The sequence below is a fragment of the Anomaloglossus baeobatrachus genome, chromosome 2 (genome assembly GCF_048569485.1).
Source record: "Anomaloglossus baeobatrachus isolate aAnoBae1 chromosome 2, aAnoBae1.hap1, whole genome shotgun sequence".
Lineage (NCBI taxonomy): Eukaryota > Metazoa > Chordata > Amphibia > Anura > Aromobatidae > Anomaloglossus > Anomaloglossus baeobatrachus.
The window spans coordinates 673,802,062-673,825,439 of record NC_134354.1 but is presented as its reverse complement, the minus strand read 5'-3'; the positions used below and the strand labels follow the sequence as shown (position 1 = coordinate 673,825,439).

The 23,378-nt window shown below is 45.1% G+C and overlaps 1 protein-coding gene across 2 annotated transcripts in view; it reads right to left on the bottom strand.

Annotated features, from left to right (window-relative positions):
• The window catches only part of LOC142290540 (thiol S-methyltransferase TMT1A-like), a 143,884-nt gene that overhangs the window by 36,396 nt on the left and 84,110 nt on the right, over positions 1-23,378 (bottom strand). The window contains exon 2 of one of the 2 annotated variants that reach the window (XM_075334503.1): positions 4,487-4,506. The exons of the other annotated variant lie outside the window; for it this stretch is intronic. Coding sequence (XP_075190618.1) covers positions 4,487-4,506 — 20 coding nt within the window. The remainder of the gene's footprint in view (positions 1-4,486; positions 4,507-23,378) is intronic. 2 annotated transcript variants of the gene reach the window in all.

Here is a 23,378-nt window from a genome sequence, read left to right as displayed (position 1 = left end):
CTCGAATATTGTCTTGGATCGAATATAGACAAATGTACTCTTTTGTCAGTGGACGATTGAGGGGGGGACGACCCTCAGCGAAGGTATCACTTTCGACATATGAGAAGTTGTTTATTCGGGATACCATACCCCCTTATCTGATATCACTTCTCTATAAAATTTTAAGTCAGGTGGCTCCTTCTGCTGACTCGGACCTGAACTTCATGGCTAACTGGGAAGCAGAGTTAGAGACGTCCTTCACAGAGGAGGAAAAACAGAAGGCATTTGTATTTACCCACAAAATGTCCATAGCCGGGTATGCTAAAGAAAACAATTATAAGATCCTAGTGAGATGGTACCAGTGCCTGGTGACACTTCATAAAATGTTCCCAGCGGTGGCGGAGAAATGCTGGCATTGTGGGACGGGTCGTGGTGATATGACGCACATCTGGTGGGAATGTTCTGAACTGAAGCCTTTTTGGGAGATGGTTTTTAGGACATACTCCAAGATCACTGGAGAGATAATAAGACCTTCCTCCCAGGTGACGTTGATATCCATAATCCCGGGCTCCATTAAGTCTCAGAAGGGGGATGTGCTGAGATTCTGCCTTACAGCAGCAAGGTCGGTTAATCCGAGGCATTGGCGTACAATGGTAGTCCCATCTGCACGGGAATGGATACAAGAGCTAGCATTTATCTACTTCATGGCGGACTTGTCGGCGGAAGCAGAGGGAGAGCAGGAGAAATTCTTAAAAGTGTGGCAGTCATGGATTCTCTTTAAAGACACCAATGACTATAGGGAGTTGCTTGAGCTCTGAGCGTGCCGTGTCTCTTATAGTCAGGGGTCTAGAGATGTTACGCATTAATGCCCTGTCACACACATAGATAAATCTGCGGCAGAACTGTGGTTGCAGTGAAATTGTGGACAATCAGTGCCAGGTTTGTGGCTGTGTACAAATGTAACAATATAGGGTGCTTTACACATTGCGAAATCGCTAGCAATTGCTACCGATGTCGCGAGCGATAGCACCCACCCCCGTTGTTGGTGCGATATGTGGTGATCGCAGCCGTAGCGAACATTATTGCTACAGCAGCGTCACACGCACATACCTATTCTGCAACGTCACTGTGACCGCCGAACAATCCCTCCTTCAAGGGGGAAGTGCGTTTGGCGTCATAGCGACGTCACTGCGGCATCACTAAGTGGCCAGCCAATAGAAGCAGAGGAGTGGAGATGAGCGGGACGTAACATTCCGCCCACCTCCTTCCGTCCGCAATGCCGGTGGATGCAGGTAAGGAGATGTTCGTCGCTCCTGCGGTGTCACACATAGTGATATGTGATGCCGCAGGAACGAGGAACAACATCGCTACGTACGAGACAACGATTTTTGGTGTTTGGACGACCTCTCCAAAACCAACGATTTTTGTCTCTTTTGCGATCATTTAAGGTCGCTCGTACGTGTTACACGCTGCAATGTCTCTAACGACGCCGGATGTGCATCACAAACACCGTGACCTCGACGATAAATCGTTAGCGATATCGCAGCGTGTTAGGCCCCCTTAAGTTCATGATTTCACTGCAACCACAGATCTGCCAATGATTTATCTCTGTGTGTGACGGGGCCTTTAGTCGTGGAGGTTGTTGGCTTCTCTTCCCCTCTCCCCCCCCCAGTTTTCCCTTTATGTTTTCACCTTTCTTCTTTCTTCTTCTGAGTTCTAACCTCTCTCTGATAAGCCTATATCTGCATATAATAATATGTTCTTATATGATCTGGTATATGAAAAGTTTTAGTTCTAAGTTGCCTTAAGAGCGGGGTTGGTGTGAGGTTTAATATTCTAAAAATTGTATTGGTTACCTGCTGAAATATAGTGAGTTAATAAGCACGAGGCACTCCCAGATAAATTGAAAAACGTGAAAATGTTTTTATTGTTATTTCATATTCAGTGCAGTTAACGTTTTGGTCAATATTTGACCTTCGTCAGTAACTAGCACATGAAATTAACAATGCACAGGATAGCTGACTCTGGCTTCACAAGTCAGGAATAGCTGTAGGTATGCTAATGATTAGGCATCATTTCTGGCTGTCTGTGATAAGCGGTATCCGCTGCTGTGTGGTAGCCTACCACTACCACACAGCGGCAGATACCGCTTATCACAGATGGCCAGAAATGATGCCTAATCATTATTATACCTACAGCTATTCCTGACTTGTGAAGCCAGAGTCAGCTATCCTGTGCATTGTTAATTTCATGTGCTAGTTACTGACGAAGGTCAAATATTGACCGAAATGTTAACTGCACTGAATATGAAATAACAATAAAAACATTTTCACGTTTTTCAATTTATCTGGGAGTGCCTCGTGCTTATTAACGCACTATATGGTCTGGAAACCTCCGTGAGCACCCCAACTCTATAATTGTGGAAATGCCTTATCCTATTAAACTGCTGAAATATTTGAATATTTTGAAATAGAGGAATTAATAAAGTAATTTATGATAGATATAGTAGTAGTTAAGATTGTAATCTGACTCATGTAACCTGAAATGAATGTTTTGATGTTTGTTGTTTAATTGCTCAATAAAGAAAGATTATACATAAAAGAAACAAGATTAATAAACCAGAAGTCTCATTTACATATAATGCTCAATTTAATAGGATTAAGGAGCTGTTCTGAAACACCAATATTGTTTGAAGACTCTCTTTTGTTTTAGTCTCAAATTTTGCAGGATGGATGTATGGTGGTTGCCAAAAAAGCTATCACTATTGGAAATATTATCTCTTCAAGTTTGTTTGAGACTAAAAGAGCTATGAAACTTACCTGAATGCATCATACAGGTTATTATAAATGCAATTGACAAATGTAGAACATGTAAATTTTCAACAATGAAAAATAATTTTTCTAACCATGATGATTCTGGAATATTCAGGATTGAACAGTTTATAAATTGCAACACACAAAATGTATATATGAATCACTGCAATATTTGCAAAAGTCATATATTGGTTCTACCATAAGAAAATTAAAAACCCGCATATCAGAACATATCACTGATATTGTATCTACTTCTACTGCTCCACGGAATGTATCTCATGTGTCATTTCATTTTATTAATTGCCATTCTCGCTCTCTAAATTCTTTGGAAATAATAGATATTGAATGTGTGTCTAGTTCTAAAAGAGGAGGCAACACGGAAAAAAGATTGCGAGTTAGCGAAGCATTCTGGATGTACACATTGGAACTTGCCAATTCCAGGGCCTAAATGCCAGAAAAGAAGTCTTTTTTGTTATCGAAAAAATTGTTTGTTGTCCTGATTGCTGCTATACATGTCTTTGAATCCTGATTCCTAAATCTATATATTTATAAACTATGGTGTATGATCCCCATTTATAATGTTTTTATATCTTTATACTGCATTTTTTTCCTTCTCTTTTTGATCACTAATTGTGTAATTACTGCCAATTGTTCTCACATGCTATATTGCTATATAAAAAGTTCTTCCTGTGCCTTGTATTCCATGCAACTGACAAACTTTTCTGTCATGTAAATTGTTATTTTTCTATAAATAAACTACCTCAACTTGAAGAGCTGGATTACCTTATTCTTAATTTGCATTTGAACATGGGACCACATGATTTTTTCTGTGCTCTCAGCAATGCTATAAGGCTGTGTCCGCACTTTGCGTCGTCCTACTTGCAGTTCAAAACGCATTCTCTGGCAGTGAATGATTTTGCCAAAGTTGCTTTTGTCCACAAAATAGCGCTAAAAATGCGTATTTACCGCGTTTTAGCCGCGTTTTTGCGCTTTTTACATGCTTTTCCATTGCGTTTTGAAAGGATGCGTTTTGACACTGCTAAATAAAGTTTAAATAGTCAAACACAAGGAAAAAAGGGGAAAAAAAAGAACACATATATAAATATTGAAATGATAAAGAAAATAGTTATATTTCATAGAATTATAGCGGTTTTTGACTATTTAGCGGTAAGGTAGCATTAAATTTATATTTTTCATTAATTTAATTGTCGGACTATGTGTGTGTGTAAAGGGATATATTATTCCATTATTTTTAAGTCAGAAAAGCATGCGTTTTGGAAGTTCAAAACGCTTGTTTCTGCAGCTAAAAAGCAGGTTAAACGCTAGAATTTTGATATTTCTTGCTTTTTGCTACTTCTCATTGACTTCAATGTTAGCAAAATGTTGCCCAAATGGCAAAAACAATTGACATGCTGTTTCTTTGAACGCATGGTTTTTGCCACAAAATATGCGAATTAAACGCTGTGTTTGGAAACGCAAAGTGCGGACTAGAAATCCCCATTTTCCATAGACTTTGCTGGAAAATCAAAAAGCATGCATTTTGGCATGAAAACGCTGCAGTTCAAAACGGACCAAAAAAGCAGCTGAAACGCAGGTGAAAACGGAAATTGCGGACACAGCCTAAAGCCTCATTGAAGCAACCTCAGGTGAGCTGGTAAAAATTTTGTTTTGCTTCTATGTTATATTGGTCTTACCTTGCTCCCATTGTGCATTCCTTTTTTCATGAATGATAAAAAAAAATTATTACAACTTTACAAGTAGAATGCTTTAAGTTGCTTCATGGCTTATTAAAATTAGCAATTTTTCAGAGAAATTTTTTTTTTTCATTGAAGCATTGCTACAAGAAGATTATTGTCATGCGTTTTCTATCCATGCTAGTAAATTGTTAAGGGTGTAAACACATCTATGCGAGTAAAATCGGTCCGACTGGGCTGAAAAAAACTCGGCTGATTTTAGTTCACGTTAGGTGCGATGCTATTTCTGAATAAATTAATGATTTTACTAGCGTGTGTAATGCGTGTGTAATGCGTGTGTAATGCGTATTTTTTACTATGTCATCTGCCATTCAGCGCTGCTACATGGCCGCTGACAGCAGACACAGACAGCCATGTAGCAGAGCTGAATGGCAGATGACAGCAGACACAGACAGAACCGCACAATCAGAATGAACTCGGGTGAACTTAACCCGACTTCATTGTCATGCTGCGGCTCTGTCTGTGCCGCGTCCTGATTAGCGGTCACCAGTGAAGGGCTCACCGGTGACCGCTAATCCCCCGAGTGACTGAAGTTAGCAGCCCTCTCTCATATACTCACCGATCCCCGGCGCCGCGCTGCACGGCGTTCACACTGCTCCGGCGGCTTTTACTATTTTGAAAAAGCTGGCCGCTCATTAAACAATCTCGTATTCCCTGCTTTCCCCGCCCACAGGCGCCTATGATTGGTTGCAGTGAGACACGCCCGCACGCTGAGTGACAGGTGTCTCACTGCACCCAATCACAGCAGCCGGTGGGCGGGTCTATACTGTGCAGTGAAATAAATAAATAATTTAAAAAAATGGCGTGCGGTCCCCCCCAATTTTAATACCAGCCAGATAAAGCCATACGGCTGAAGGATGGTATTTTCAGGATGGGGAGCTCCACGTTATGGGGAGCCCCCCAGCCTAACAATATCAGCCAGCAGCCACCCAGAATTGCCGCATACATTATATGCGACAGTTCTGGGACTGTACCCGGCTCTTCCCGATTTGCCCTGGTGCGTTGGCAAATCGGGGTAATAAGGAGTTAATGGCAGCCCATAGCTGCCACTAAATCCTAGATTAATCATGTCAGGCGTCTATGAGACACCCTCCATGATTAATCTGTAAGTTACAGTAAATAAACACACACACATGAAAAAATCCTTTATTAGAAATAAAAAACACAAACACATTCCCTCATTACCAATTTAATAAGCCCCAAAAAGCCCTCCATATCCGGCGTAATCCACGGACCTCCAGCGTCGCTTCCAGCATGAAGGTGACAGGAGCTGCAGAAGACACCGCCGCTCCGGTCACCTCCAAGCAGCAACTGAGGTGAGTAGCGCGATCAGCTGAGCTGTCACTGAGGTTAATCGCGGCCACCGCTGGATCCTCCAACAGTGACAGTGGGTAACCTCAGTGACAGCTCAGCCGATCGCGCTACTCACCTCAGTTGCTGCTTGGAGGTGACTGGAGCGGCGGTGTCTTCTGCAGCTCCTGTCACCTTCATGCTGGAAGCGACGCTGGAGGTCCGTGGATTACGCCAGATATGAAGGGCTTTTTGGGGCTTATTAAATTGGTAATGAGGGAATGTGTTTGTGTTTTTTATTTCTAATAAAGGATTTTTTCATGTGTGTGTGTTTATTTACTGTAACTTACAGATTAATCATGGAGGGTGTCTCATAGACGCCTGACATGATTAATCTAGGATTTAGTGGCAGCTATGGGCTGCCATTAACTCCTTATTACCCCGATTTGCCAACGCACCAGGGCAAATCGGGAAGAGCCGGGTACAGTCCTAGAACTGTCGCATATAATGTATGCGGCAATTCTGGGCGGCTGCTGGCTGATATTGTTAGGCTGGGGGGCTCCCCATAACGTGGAGCTCCCCATCCTGAGAATACCAGCCTTCAGCCGTATGGCTTTATCTGGCTGGTATTAAAATTGGGGGGGACCGCACGCCATTTTTTAAAATTATTTATTTATTTATTTCACTGCACAGTATAGACCCGCCCACAGGCTGCTGTGATTGGGTGCAGTGAGACACCTGTCACTCAGCGTGGGGGCGTGTCTCACTGCAACCAATCATAGGCGCTTGTGGGCGGGGAAAGCAGGGAATACGAGATTGTTTAATGAGCGGCCGGCTTTTTCAAAATAGTAAAAGCCGCCGCAGCAGTGAGAAAGCCGTGCAGCGCCGCGCCAGAGATCGGGGAACGGTGAGTATGAAAGAGGAGGGGAAAATGACCGACAGACTGTGAGAGAGGGACAGAGATAGTGACGGACCGACAGAGAGAATAGAGACCGAGAGGGAGAGACCGACTGACAGAGAATAGTGATTGACAGACATTGGGAGACATCGCTCGTTTCCAGTGTTTTAGGAAACATGCGAGAAATGTATTTAGAAAATCGGATGTCACTAGGATGGTGTGAGTGCCGTCCCGTGACATCCGATTTTTTACACGCTCCCATAGACTTGCATTGGAGAAACTCGCAGTAGAAACTCGCAAAGGGCTGCTTCTCACTTGCGAGTTTCTCGCAGTAGAGCAATGCGAGAAAAACTCGCATTGGAATCGGACACGTTAGTGAATGATTCAGCTCTCATCTGCGATTTTTTTCTCAGTCCAAATCGGACCGAGAAAAAAATCGCAGCATGCTGCTTTTTTGCGAGTTTCTACTGCGAGTTTCTCCAATGCAAGTCTATGGGAGCGTGTAAAAAATCGGATGTCACGGGACGGCATTCACACCATCCTAGTGACATCCGATTTTCTAAATACATTTCTCGCATGTTTCCTAAAACACTGGAAACGAGCGATGTCTCCCAATGTCTGTCAATCACTATTCCCTGTCAGTCGGTCTCTCCCTCTCGGTCTCTATTCTCTCTCTGTCGTTCCGTCACTATCTCTGTCCCTCTCTCACAGTCTGTCGGTCAGTTTCCACCCCTCTCTCATACTCACCGTTCCCCGATCCCCCGGTGCGGCGCTGCACGGCTTTCTCACTGCTCCGGCGGCTTTTACTGTTTTGAAAAAGCCGGCCGCCCATTAAACAATTTCGTATTCCCTGCTTTCCCCGCCCACAGGCGCCTATGATTGGTTACAGTGAGACACGCCCCCACTCTGAGTGACAGGTGTCACACTGCACCCAATCACAGCAGCCGGTGGGCGGGTCTATACTGTGCAGTGAAATAAATAAATAAATAATTAAAAAAAATGGCATGCGGTCACCCCCAATTTTAATACCAGCCAGATAAAGCCATACGGCTGAAGGTTGGTATTCTCAGGATGGGGAGCTCCACGTTATGGGGAGCCCCCCACCCTAACAATATCAGCCAACAGCCGCCCAGAATTGCCGCATACATTATATGCGACAGTTCTGGGACTGTACCCGGCTCTTCCCGATTTGCCCTGGTGCCGTTGGCAAATCGGGGTAATAAGGAGTTATTGGCAGCCCATAGCTGCCAATAAGTCCTAGATTAATCATGTCAGGCGTCTATGAGACACCCTCCATGATTAATCTGTAAGTGACAGTAAATAAACACACACACATGAAAAAATCCTTTATTGGAAATAAAAAACACAAACACTTTCCCTCATTACCAATTGATTAACCCCGACAAACCCTCCATGTCCGGCGTACTCCACGGACCTCCAGCGTCGCTTCCAGCATGAAGGTGACAGGAGCTGCAGAAGACACCGCCGCTCCGGTCACCTCCAAGCAGCAACTGAGGTGAGTAGCGCGATCTGCTGAGCTGTCACTGAGGTTACCCGCTGTCGCTGGATCCAGCGGTGACAGCGGGTAACCTCAGTGACACCTCAGCAGATCGCGCTACTCACCTCAGTTGCTGCTTGGAGGTGACCGGAGCGGCGGTGTCTTCTGCAGCTCCTGTCACCTTCATGCTGGAAGCGACGCTGGAGGTCCGTGGAGTACGCCGGACATGGAGGGTTTGTCGGGGTTAATAAATTGGTAATGAGGGAATGTGTTTGTGTTTTTTATTTCCAATAAAGGATTTTTTCATGTGTGTGTGTTTATTTACTGTCACTTACAGATTAATCATGGAGGGTGTCTCATAGACGCCTGACATGATTAATCTAGGATTTATTGGCAGCTATGGGCTGCCAATAACTCCTTATTACCCCGATTTGCCAACGGCACCAGGGCAAATCGGGAAGAGCCGGGTACAGTCCCAGAACTGTCGCATATAATGTATGCGGCAATTCTGGGCGGCTGTTGGCTGATATTGTTAGGGTGGGGGGCTCCCCATAACGTGGAGCTCCCCATCCTGAGAATACCAGCCTTCAGCCGTATGGCTTTATCCGGCTGGTATTAAAATTGGGGGTGACCGCACGCCATTTTTTTTAATTATTTATTTATTTATTTCACTGCACAGTATAGACCCGCCCACCGGCTGCTGTGATTGGGTGCAGTGTGACACCTGTCACTCAGAGTGGGGGCGTGTCTCACTGTAACCAATCATAGGCGCCTGTGGGCGGGGAAAGCAGGGAATACAAAATTGTTTAATGGGCGGCCGGCTTTTTCAAAACAGTAAAAGCCGCCGGAGCAGTGAGAAAGCCGTGCAGCGCCGCACCGGGGGATCGGGGAACGGTGAGTATATGAGAGAGGGCTGCTAACTTCAGTTACTCAGGAGATTAGCGGTCACCGGTGAGTCTTCACTGGTGACCGCTAATCAGGGCGCGACACAGACAGAGCCGCAGCATGACAATGAAGTCGGGTGAGGTTCACCCGAGTTCATTCTGACAGTGCGGCTCTGTCTGTGTCTGCTGTCATCTGCCATTCAGCTCTGCTACATGGCTGTCTGTGTCTGCTGTCAGCGGCCATGTAGCAGCGCTGAATGGCAGATGACATAGTAAAAAATACGCATTACACACGCATTACACACGCATTACACACGCTAGTAAAATCTCAGAAATAGCATCGCACTTGCGTTGCACTCGCACCTAACGTGAACTAAAATCAGCCGAGTTTTTTTCAGCCCAGTCGGACCGATTTTACTCGCATAGATGTGTTTCCACCCAAAAAAGGAGCATGCTGCGATTTTTTTCTCAGTCCGATTCGGACTGAGAAAAAAATCGCAGATGAGAGCTGAATCATTCACTAACATGTGTCCGATTCCAATGCGAGATTTTCTCACATTGCTCTACTGCGAGAAACTCGCAAGTGAGAAGCAGCCCTAAAAAGAAGGCACAGGAGGTTTTTTCTACCTCGGGAATTTCAGTTGACTCAAATAATGATGGTGTGTCTGATTTCAAAAACCTTGAGAAACTATTGATTCAAGAAACCAAAGTTTGGTGGGATCATGAAACCTTTGGTAATTATATATCTAATCGTATGATACCGAGAGGTTTAAGAAACAAACAATTCCAACCACAATTTTTTCTTAGGATTTTGTGAAACAATGGAATGATATCCTTTCAGAATGCTCATTGAATCTCATACAACTTATTATTAAGCAGGAAGAGAATAAATTGCAGGATATGCAATCTAAAATTGCAAAGATTAAATCTAACTTAGAAAAACATAAAACAGATGCAATTTTTTACACCAATATGGATCGGATTAATTACAGCATTTCTAAAATGGAAACCATCATCACCTCTAGAAAATGTACAAAATTCCATGTGATCTAAGAGATTATGCCATGGATACAGTATATGAATGGGCAAGGTGGGGAGACAACACCCCCAAATCAATACTAAAAAATAGACGTCCCAATATGGAGTCCACGCCCAATAGACATGTTAATTTCAGCTCAATTGAACAAACAAGTGATGACACTGCTTCTACCAGCAATGTTACAGGGGAACTTGCATATTACAGCAAACCAAAGAAGCAATTTTCTTCAAAAAACGCATCAGAAGGGGCGGAAGGAAACACTGCTCCAGAGATTTTTTTCTGGTAAATCACCCTATAATGCCTATTATGCATCGACTACCGAAAGTTCATAAAGATCAATGTAAATCTACTATGCGACCGATTATATCGGCTATTGCATCACTGACAAAACAGCTATCTGAATGGGTTGACTCGATACTGCAGCCCATTGCACAAGAATGTCCAGGTTTTCTGAAGGATTCCAAAGATGTTCTGGAACAATTGTCTGGTGTAACATGAAAGAGTAAAAATACTTGGTTATCATGTGATGTAAAATTATTATATACTTCCATACCACATAGCATTGTTGTGCAAGCACTAGAATTTCATCTTTCCAGAACTGGTACTTTTAATCATGATTTCTGCAACTTTCTCACCCAAGCTGTATGGTTCTTACTAACAAACATTTTTTTCTCCTTTGATGGTGATTTTTTTCATGCAATCGGTCGGCGTTTCAATTGGGCTAAGTATTCCCCCTTGTTAGCCAACCTTGTAATGTCTTTTTGGGAACATAAATATTTATATGCCAATTCCAACCCCTTCAGTTCATCTATTTTCTGGTATGCCAGATTCATAGATGATATACTATTCATCTGGGATGGACATGAATCTGGCATACCAGAATTTATTCAATATATCAACAATAATGAATATAATCTGTCTTTTACTTTCCAGAGCAGTTCCCAAAAAATCTCCTTTCTTGATCTGCAGCTTGAGGGAAATTTGAATGAAACAATAGCGACGTTTACCTACGTAAAACCACTAGCCGGCAATTCTTTATTGCACGCAAAAAGTCATCATCCCACTAATACACTCAAAGGTATTCCAGTGGGTGAATTTACTCGAATAAAAAGAAATTGCAGTGATGATGTTAAATTATAGAATGAATTGCAGGCATGTACATCCAGATTTAGGAAAAGGGATTACTCCACCTGGTCATTAGCAAAAGCTAATGATATTGTGAGTCGTAAAACTAGATCAGATCTAATTAATAGAACTGAAAGAAATAAGATTAATAAACCAGTAGTCTCATTTACATATAATGCCCAATTTAATAGGATTAAGGAGCTGGTTCTGAAACACCAATATTGTTTGAAGACTCTCTTTTGTCTCAAATTTTGCAGGATGGATGCATGGTGGTCGCCAAAAAAAGTTATCACTGTTGGAAATATTGTCTCTCCAAGTTTGTTTGAGAATCAAAGAACAATGAAACCTACCTGGCTTCATCATAAAGGTTATTATTAATGTGGTTCAGACAAATGTAGAACATGTAAATTTTCAACAGTGAAAAATATTTTTTCTAACCATGATGATTCTGGAATATTCAGGATTGAACAGTTTATAAATTGCAACACACAAAATGTTGTGTATATGATTCGCTGCAATATTTGCAAAAAGTCATATATTGGTTCTACCGTAAGAAAATTAAAAACTCACATATCAGAACATATCACTGATATTGTATCTACTTCTACTTCTCCACGGAATGTATCTCATGTGTCATTTCATTTTATTAATTGTCATTCTCGCTCTCTAAATTCTCTGGAAATAATAAGTATTGAACGTGTGTCTAGTTCTAATAGAGGAGGAGACATGAAAAAAGATTGCGAGTTAGAGAAGCATTCTGGATGTACACATTGGGAACTTGCCAACCCCAGGGCCTAAATGCCAGAAAATGAGTCTTTTTTTTGTTATTGAAAAAAATAGTTTGTTGTCCTGATTGCTGCTATACATGTCTTTGAATCCTTTGAGTCCTAAATCTATATATTTATAAACTGCAGTGTATGATCCCCGTTTACAATGTTTTTATATCTTTATACTGCATTTTTTTCCTTCTTTTTTTGATTACTAATTGTGTAATTACTGCTAATTGTTCTCACATGCTATATTGCTATATAAGAAGTTCTTCCTGTGCCTTGTATTCCATGCAACTGACAAAGGCTGACGTAGCTTCAGCCGAAACGCGTTTTTTTACACTTTTCTATCATGTAAATTGTTATTTTCTATAAATAAAACTACCTCAACTTGAAGAGCTGGATTACCTTTTTCTTAACTTGCATTTGAACATGGGACCACATGATTTTTTTCTGTGCTCTCGGCAATGCTATAAAGCCTCATTGAAGCAACCTCAGGTGAGCTGGTAAAAATTATTTTTTGGTTTTACAAAATAGACTAGTCATAACAGGAAAAACAACCACATATAACACAGATAAATACCAATGCCTATTTAACATTCACCCATAATGTATCCTGTCAGTAATTGGCACCCCCACAAACCCAACGCACATTTCGTGTGGGGTTCCTTGGGGGTCACCCTGGTTAAATAGGCTTGTATGGCTTAGAAAAATGAATTGATACTTTTCAATATTTACTTTGTAACCTGAAAAGGAACTGAAATACTTCACATTTTCCAGAACTTGTCACAGTTGTTTTCTCTTGATCCATTATAAATAATAGCATGTCATCTCCAAAGCAAGTTAGTTTAATTTCACTAGATCCCTGAATAACAATTGGATGTTATTGAATGTTGTGCCAGCAGCTCTAGTGCCAGATCTAACAAAAGTGGAGATAACGGGTAACGGACAACCTTTACTGGTGCCCTTTTTTAATGTTATATGATCTAATAAATACCTTGGTGTGTAAATCCTAACCAACGGATTGGCATACATGGCTGTCAAATAATTTCTAAAGGCCCCCGTTATCCCAAATTTGTCCAGCACTATGTCGAGCCATTTCCAATTAACATTATCAAAAGCCTTTTCGGCATGCAAGACTAAAGGGGGCTTTACACAGTAGCGATATCGCTAGCAATTTGTAGCGATAGCGAGCGTGTAAGTACCCGCCCCCGTCGCGCATGCGATTGTTTGTGATCGCTGCCGTAGCGAACATTACCGCTACGGCAGCGTCACACATACTTACCAGGTCGGTGTCGTCGCTGTGACTGCCGAACAATCCCTCCTTCAAGGGGGAGGGACGTTCGGCACCACAGCGACGTCACCGCAACGTCACTAAGCGGCCTGCCAATCAAAGCGGAGGGGTGGAGATGAGCAGGACGTAACATCCTGCCCACCTCCTTCCTTCCACATTGTGGCCGGCGGCAGGTAAGGAGACGTTCCTCGCTCCTGTGGTGTCACACATAGCGATGTGTGCTGCCGCATGAGCGATGAACCACCTGGATAAACAACCCTTACCGATTTTTGAGTTTGGGATGACCTCTCCATGGTGAATGATTTTCACCATTTTTGAGGTCGCTTAAGGTCGCTGGTCAGTGTCACACGCTGCGATATCGTTAATGACGCCGGATGTGCGTCACTAACAACTTGACCCCGATGACAAAACATTAACGATATCGTAGCGTGTAAAGCCCCCTTAACAATGCAAGACTCCCTTTGACCCTTCCTTTTTGTTTAATGCAGTCTTGGACAGCTAAAACAGTTCTGATCTCCCACACACCCAGGCTTATATCACAGTTTTCAAAACGTTTTGACCCTCAGTCTTTTGTGTCTTCTGCTGTCCTTTCTGGGGGACAACCGTTTAATATATTCCAAGGCCACGTCAGGTGCTATGAATGACTCTGTGCCTCCTTCCGGAAGAAATATTTTCAATACTGCTGGGAATTGCAGTGCAAACTGAATTTCCTTTTTATCCAAATCTGTGAGTCTCTTTATTGTTACTTCTGCAGAATAGTCAATGAATATAAGTATTTTATACCCCTTGAAAACTGTCGGTGACGCTTGTTTTCTATGTGCTTGTAACAGGATAAGGCACAGCCACTGAGCTAGAAATGGAGGTGCACTTGTCAGTTTCCAAACCGTAGATATCCAAGATAAAACAAGGCACTCTTCAGGGTATACTTTAAACAAAGTTTATTTTCAAAAGTATTTTGTTGTGAACATGTGACGTTTCGGCCACGTAGTGGCCTTCATCAAATAACACAAAATTGTACGTACTGGAACAAATATATGCAGCAATGTATATTAGCACTGTATAGAGCAGCGTCTTATGCAAAAAGACCAAGGTCAGTAAGAAAATGGTACCGTGTTTTTCCAAAAATAAGACCTCCCCCAAAAATAAGCCCTAGCAGGGATTTTCAGCATTTTCGGAGAAAGGCTTAAATATAAGCCCTCCCCCGAAAATAAGCCCTAGTCGCAGATCAATAATGAAGTGTCCGTGCAGCTAAAAAAGTTAGATACTGCAGGACACTTCACTATAGACAGCGGCACCCGGCAATGACACTCACGCGACGCTGAGCGGCAGGACCTGCAGTGATCATACACCCGCACACATCAGCTCTCTCACACACACACACACACACACACAATCAGATCTCACACACAAACATCGGATCGCACACACACTCAGATCGCACACATAATCAGATCGCACACACAGATCGCACACATAATCAGATCGCACACACAGATCGCACACATAATCAGATCGCACAGACAAACATCGGCTCACACGCAAACATCAAATCACACACACACACAAACATTGGATTGCACACACAGTCAGATCGCACACATAATCAGATCGCACATGAAAACATCGGATCACACGCAAACATCAAATCACACACACACAAACATCGGATCGCACACACATCGGATCACATACACACACACCTCATTCAGCGACACCGATCTCTTCTCGCCGGGAGAGTCCTCAGAGGCAGTGCGGTACAGCGCGATGAACAGGACCTGCGGCCGGACACGTGACTTGCTTCATTCCCTGCTGCCGTAAGTGCTGGATGTGATGTGATGTGTGTGTGTGTGTGTGTCTGTGTGTGTGATCTCCTGTGTGTGATCGGCTATGTGTGTCTGCGATCGGCTGTGTTTTTCTGCGATCGGCTGTGTGTGTCTGCGTTCTGCTGTGTGTGGCTGTGATTGGTTGTGTGTATCTGTGATCGGCTGTGTGTGCCTGCGTTCGGATGTGTGTATCTGTGATCGGCTGTGTGTGCCTGCGATCGGATGTGTGTATCTGTGATCGGCTGTGTGTGTCTGTGATCGGCTGTGTGTATCTGTGATTGGCTGTGTGTATCTGTGATCGGCTGTGTTTTTCTGCGATCGGCTGTGTGTGTCTGCGTTCTGCTGTGTGTGGCTGTGATTGGTTGTGTGTATCTGTGATCGGCTGTGTGTGCCTGCGTTCGGATGTGTGTATCTGTGATCGGCTGTGTGTGCCTGCGATCGGATGTGTGTATCTGTGATCGGCTGTGTGTGTCTGTGATCGGCTGTGTGTATCTGTGATTGGCTGTGTGTGTCTGTGATAGGATGTGTGTATCTGTGATTGGCTGTGTGTGTCTGTGATCGGTTGTGTGTGCCTGCGATCGGCTGTGTGTGCCTGTGATAGGATGTGTGTATCTGTGATCGGCTGTGTGTGCCTGCGATTGGATGTGTGTATCTGTGATGGCTGTGTGTGCCTGTGATCGGATGTGTGTATCTGTGATTGGCTGTGTGTATCTGTGATCGGCTGTGTGTGCCTGCAATCTGCTGTGTGTGATCTGCTGTGTATATCTGCGATCTGCTGTGTGTGTGTGATCTGCTGTGAGTCTGTGTGTGTGTGATCTGCTCTGTGTGTGATCTGCTGTGTGTGCCTGCAATCTGCTGTGTGTGTGTGTGATCTGCTCTGTGTGTGATCTGCTCTGTGTGTGCCTGCGATCTGCTGTGTGTGTGTGTGTGTGTGTGTGTATGCGTGTGTGATCTGCTGTGTGTGTGTTAGCGTGTCAGCTAGCAGCAGGGTAGGACGGCGTGCAGCACCCACCGGAGATCACAGGGAGGACCTGGGAGCCACGCAGACGACCTGGTCTGGTGAGTATGAGTCTCCTGGGAAGTGGGGGGTCTGCTTTTTTGGGGGGTAAACTTACCCCCAACTGTGTTTCTCCAAGAATAAGACCTCCTCCAAAAATAAGCCCTAGTGCTTTTTTGGGGGGCAAAAAAAATATAAGACAGTGTCTTATTTTTGGAAAAACACGGTAATCAACAAATTTAAAGATTGTGTCAAAATCAGAGATCCACCCAGTAACAGGAGCCAGTGACAGCATGGAGCAGCAGTGTCAAGCAGCGGTATCCACCGCTATGCAGTGTCTCAGACCCCGTTGTGCCTTCGGTCCCGGACTGGTGATAGTGCTAGGCTGCCGGCTGTCCTCCTCGACACGTCCGAGCACCTCATCCCAATCCCCTGCGACCGGTGGTCCGACTCCTCTAGGCCCAGTCCACCATCTGCAACCTAGACAGCTACTTCAGGACTCACCACTTCCGACTTCCTCTGAGCTCCTCTCAGCTCGAGGGCTACTTCCCAAGCCTCCTTCAGCTCTCCTCACACTCCACTGCTACACTGACTACACTCCTTACCTCCCCTCCCTGACCCCCCAGGTGGGCGACTCTATTCCACTCAAGCCATCCACTGGTGTGTCTGGTGGGAGTGGTGCAGGGTGTATCTAGTATTTGATTTGCTGTTGGAGGCAACACCATTTAGTTAAGGACCCAGAACCAAGAGGGAGGCGGAATACTGCATGGAAGGGCAGCTTGTGCAGTACCCTGTGACGACCTGATAGTCCAGGGGCGTCACAAAAGCAAACCTATATTTGGTATAGAAGTGCATGTAGCAATAAATTCTTCTATGACCCTTCCTCTCCACTCCTGTGCTGCTGTTGATTTTATGGGATGCTAGTGTAATGGGATCAACAATTCAGACTGCATCATTAATGTAGAAATGGATTTGAATATTGCTTCAGCACTTGCCCACAAGGGGGCAGTGTCAGACTGTGCAACCACAAACACAGAGGTGGGAAATCCCCTACTGCAGCTTGTGTGTTTGAACCAGGAAGAAAAAGTGCGGGAAGGTTGTTGTTCAGCTCCGGAGCTCAGCCAGAGGAGAGCTGCGTGTGGTCTTCCTAAACAGCGGGCTCTTTTGCCACCGGAGTCTTGGAGGAATCACCCTGTAGAAGTGATTTCTGCCATTCCCGGTCTGCAGGACTTTGTTTTCACCAAGGATCTAACCGGACTGCAGAGCATCACACCCTGAGTGCAAGTGCAGGGGCTGTGACCTCCCTTCTTCTGTTCGGCGTGCCTCGGGACTAAAAGACTGACTAGAATCCATTACCAGCGGGAGAAGATCAAAGGAAAAGACCGAGGAGCTGCATCCCTTCAGCGCTGCACCGGGACCCCTCATCCGACGTGGGAGCGGCATCTTCCTCCGGGATAGACTGGTACGTGATTGTAGGGAAAGTTAGGGAAAGTTGCCGCCATTTCTTTGTTGTTTTTTTTTCTTTTCTTCTTGCTGCGTACCCGGAAGGAGTGAAGATCCGGGGACTCCACTATACACATGTGCGCAGATAGTTCGGTTGATTGTATTATAAATATGCTGCCTAGTAAAGAAATGTTACTACCGGTAAAATCTGAGTATGGGGATTTTGTTGGAATAGAGCATACACACACACCCGCGGCCCTACCACCGGTCGCTTCACTAGTACAACACTGCCCAATTACTTCAGCTCCCTCATTTCTGTTAACTGCCACCTGGTTGAAAACCTCCACAGTTCTGTCTGGCTTTTCCTTTATTCTGAGGGCATTTATCACAGTGGACACTTTATACCATGTGTGTTCAGCTGTCCCATTCCACACGGTAAGCTTCAAACAGGGGGTGACAGTGTAACTTTCACTCCTTTATCTTGCATTGCAGCCTGCTCTTCCTTCCTTTCCAATATTTTGCTAATAACAGGCAGAAGAAGGCTGCAGACTGTCCAGACACTGTAGCTTCCAGGTATAAGCCAGTTTTGGGCTATGTGCACACGCTGCGTTTTTTTGACGCTGCGTTTTTGTGCGTTTTTGGCCGCTAAAAACGCACAAAAACGCACCTGCGTCGAAAAAACGCGGCAAAAAACGCACGCGTTTTGCCGCGATTTGGTGCGTTTTTTTGCTGCGTTTTGCTGCGTTTTTGCTCACTGCGTCCTTATGCGTTTTTTATCAGTGAACAAAAAAAAAAAGGTCTGATGTCATTTCCTTCTTCAATGTGTTCTTCATTCTCCACTAGTGTATGCAGAAGAGCAGACAGCTGCAGAACTACAAGGCTCAGCATCCTCGATCCAATAGTGTATGCAGGACAGCAGACAGCAGCTGTCGAACTACAAGGCTCAGCATCCTCCATCCAATAGTGTATGCAGGAGAGCAGACAGCAGCTGTCGAACTACAAGGCGCAGCATCCTCCTTCCAGGACTGTATGCAGGATTTCTTTGCCCCCCCAAAAAAAAAAAATGACGTGGGCTTCGCCATATTTTTGTATGCTAGCCGGGTACAGCAGGCAGGTACGGGCTGCCCCCAACCCCCAGCTGCCTATTTGTACCCGGCTGGGAACCAAAAATATAGGGAAGCCCTTTTTTTTAAATTATTTCATGAATTTCATGAAATAATTTAAAAAAAAAATGACGTGAGCTTCGCCCCATTTTTGAGTCCAGCCGGGTACAACTAGGCAGCTGGGGATTGGAATCCACAGTGCAGGGTGCCCATGCTTTCTGGGCACCCCCGCTGTGAATTGCAGTCCCGCAGCCACCCCAGAAAATGGCGCTTTCATAGAAGCGCCATCTTCTGGCGCTGTATCCAACTCTTCCGGCTGCCCTGATGCCGGGTGGCTAGCCAGGTAATAATGGAGTTAGGGCTAGCTGTATATTATCAGCTAGCCCTAAGCCCGAAATTCATGGTGTCACGCCAATATTAGACATGGCCACCATGAATTTCTAGTAAAGATAAAAAAAAAACACAACACACAGAAAAATATTTTTATTAGAAATAAAACACAACACAATTAGTGACTCCATCTTTATTGAAATAAACCCCCCTCCGCAGTAATCCTGGGTCAGGGTCCCGCGCCGTCCAATCCGGATCCAATATCATCTGATCGGTTTGCTGGAAGGCAAAGCGATCAGATGATGTGTCAGGATCAAGTGCCTGAATCACATCACACATCAGCTGATTGTATAAAAGCCGAGTATACAATCAGCAGATGCATCAGTAGAAAAAAAAAAAAAAATAATACTCACTTATGTGCTGAATTACCGGCAGCTCCCGGAGCGATGGGGCGGGAGTCTGATCCTGTCCGATCGCTGCAGCAGCTGCCGGTAATCAGGGATGAAGTCTCCTGACGCATCCGCTGATACCGGCCGGGCGCCCGCGTCAGCCCGAGACTCGATCAGCTGATGCGTCAGGTGACTGCATCAGGTGATCCATCGCCAGGTCCTGCAAGCAAGGTCCTGCCCCGGGGAGACTGCACACTGCCGGAGCGGCGATACCGTGAGAGGAGATGGGAGCGGGCATGGCACCGCGAGGCTGCAGACAGGTGAGTATAACTTTTTTTTTTTTTATTCTACTGTTAACTTTTGTTTTCGCAGCCGCTTCCACCTCCCGCCCAGACATGGCGCCGCACGGCAGCATACATGCACAGGACGGGAGATGGACGCGGCGGTGACGGTACCGGGAGGATTCATGCTTCTGTCTATACTGACAGAAGGAATCCTCTTCCTGTACACGTCACTTTACTACCCACCTCCTGCGCTTATAGCTGCGTTTTTGGTCTTAGAAACGCACCAAAACGCAGCTATTTGCGTTTCTCATTGCGTCTTTCAACATCCCATTGAACTCAATGGATGAAAAGCGCAGTGAAAAACGCGGGAATAATTGACATGCTGCGTTTTTGTGGTCACCACAAAAACGCAGCTGAAAAAAAACGCTGTGTGGGGACAGCAAAAATGAAAACTCATAGACTTTGCTGGGGAAGCAAAGTCATGCAGTTTTGAGGCCAAAAACGCACCCGAAAAACGCGCAAAAACGCCGAGAAAAACGCACAGTGTGCACATAGCCTTGTACTTAATGCCCAGGCCATTTTTTGCAATTTTGACCAGTGTCACTTTAAGGCTATGTGCACACGCTGCGTTTTTTTGACGCTGCGTTTTTGTGCGTTTTTGGCCGCTAAAAACGCACAAAAACGCACCTGCGTCGAAAAAACGCGGCAAAAAACGCACGCGTTTTGCCGCGATTTGGTGCGTTTTTTTGCTGCGTTTTGCTGCGTTTTTGCTCACTGCGTCCTTATGCGTTTTTTATCAGTGAACAAAAAAAAAAAGGTCTGATGTCATTTCCTTCTTCAATGTGTTCTTCATTCTCCACTAGTGTATGCAGAAGAGCAGACAGCTGCAGAACTACAAGGCTCAGCATCCTCGATCCAATAGTGTATGCAGGACAGCAGACAGCAGCTGTCGAACTACAAGGCTCAGCATCCTCCATCCAATAGTGTATGCAGGAGAGCAGACAGCAGCTGTCGAACTACAAGGCGCAGCATCCTCCTTCCAGGACTGTATGCAGGATTTCTTTGCCCCCCCAAAAAAAAAAAATGACGTGGGCTTCGCCATATTTTTGTATGCTAGCCGGGTACAGCAGGCAGGTACGGGCTGCCCCCAACCCCCAGCTGCCTATTTGTACCCGGCTGGGAACCAAAAATATAGGGAAGCCCTTTTTTTTAAATTATTTCATGAATTTCATGAAATAATTTAAAAAAAAAATGACGTGAGCTTCGCCCCATTTTTGAGTCCAGCCGGGTACAACTAGGCAGCTGGGGATTGGAATCCACAGTGCAGGGTGCCCATGCTTTCTGGGCACCCCCGCTGTGAATTGCAGTCCCGCAGCCACCCCAGAAAATGGCGCTTTCATAGAAGCGCCATCTTCTGGCGCTGTATCCAACTCTTCCGGCTGCCCTGATGCCGGGTGGCTAGCCAGGTAATAATGGAGTTAGGGCTAGCTGTATATTATCAGCTAGCCCTAAGCCCGAAATTCATGGTGTCACGCCAATATTAGACATGGCCACCATGAATTTCTAGTAAAGATAAAAAAAAAACACAACACACAGAAAAATATTTTTATTAGAAATAAAACACAACACAATTAGTGACTCCATCTTTATTGAAATAAACCCCCCTCCGCAGTAATCCTGGGTCAGGGTCCCGCGCCGTCCAATCCGGATCCAATATCATCTGATCGGTTTGCTGGAAGGCAAAGCGATCAGATGATGTGTCAGGATCAAGTGCCTGAATCACATCACACATCAGCTGATTGTATAAAAGCCGAGTATACAATCAGCAGATGCATCAGTAGAAAAAAAAAAAAAAATAATACTCACTTATGTGCTGAATTACCGGCAGCTCCCGGAGCGATGGGGCGGGAGTCTGATCCTGTCCGATCGCTGCAGCAGCTGCCGGTAATCAGGGATGAAGTCTCCTGACGCATCCGCTGATACCGGCCGGGCGCCCGCGTCAGCCCGAGACTCGATCAGCTGATGCGTCAGGTGACTGCATCAGGTGATCCATCGCCAGGTCCTGCAAGCAAGGTCCTGCCCCGGGGAGACTGCACACTGCCGGAGCGGCGATACCGTGAGAGGAGATGGGAGCGGGCATGGCACCGCGAGGCTGCAGACAGGTGAGTATAACTTTTTTTTTTTTTATTCTACTGTTAACTTTTGTTTTCGCAGCCGCTTCCACCTCCCGCCCAGACATGGCGCCGCACGGCAGCATACATGCACAGGACGGGAGATGGACGCGGCGGTGACGGTACCGGGAGGATTCATGCTTCTGTCTATACTGACAGAAGGAATCCTCTTCCTGTACACGTCACTTTACTACCCACCTCCTGCGCTTATAGCTGCGTTTTTGGTCTTAGAAACGCACCAAAACGCAGCTATTTGCGTTTCTCATTGCGTCTTTCAACATCCCATTGAACTCAATGGATGAAAAGCGCAGTGAAAAACGCGGGAATAATTGACATGCTGCGTTTTTGTGGTCACCACAAAAACGCAGCTGAAAAAAAACGCTGTGTGGGGACAGCAAAAATGAAAACTCATAGACTTTGCTGGGGAAGCAAAGTCATGCAGTTTTGAGGCCAAAAACGCACCCGAAAAACGCGCAAAAACGCCGAGAAAAACGCACAGTGTGCACATAGCCTATAAGGTTATAACTCTGGAACGCTTCAATGGATCCCGGTGATTCTGAGATTGTTTTTTTCGTGACATATTGGGCTTCATGTTAAAGGTAAATTTAGACTGATATTTTTTATTTTATTTGTGAAAAAATCTGAAATTTGACAAAAAAATTAAAAATTTTGCAATTTTCAAACTTCTAATTTTTATGCCCATAAATCTGAGAGATATGTCACACAAAATAGTTAAAGGGAACCTGTCATCAGAAATTTCGCCCAAAAGCTAAAAGATTCCCCCTCTGCAGCTCCTGGGCTGCATTCTAGGAAGATCCCTGTTATTATTGTGCCCCATGTGAGACCAAAATAAAGCCTTTATAAAGTTCTACCTTTTTGTATGCAGCTTCTGTAAATCCGTCCCGGGGGCGGGCTTTCTGCCGTCCGTTATTCTGCCTCCTGGTCCTGTATGCCGCCCCCATCGCTCCTTTCCATATCTGATGCACCGCCCACTGCTCCAGCCATCCCCGCGCATGCCCAGTGCCAGTCTCACAGGACTGAGCAGTTTGACCGCTGGTGACATGTGCGCAGACAAGTGATTATGGACGGGACTGTGACTGTTATCAGCAAGTACCCGGCCATAATCTCTTGAGCGCGCAAACCTCTCCAGCGGTCAGACACACTGTGCTCAGGGTAGTGCTAGACTGTATGGGCTGCTTCCAGGGATGTCGTCCCTTTGTCATGTGATAGGGGCGTGTTCAAAATACTATCACATGACAAAGGGACGTCATCCCTGAAAGCAGCCCATACAGTCTAGCACTACCCTGAGCACAGTGTGTCTGACCGCTGGAGAGGTTTGCGCGCTCAAGAGATTATGGCCGGGTACTTGCTGAGAACAGTCACAGTCCCGTCCATAATCACTTGCCTGCGCACACGTCACCAGCGGTCACACTGCTCAGTCCTGTGAGACTGGCACTGGGCATGCGCGGGGATGGCTGGAGCAGTGGGCGGTGCATC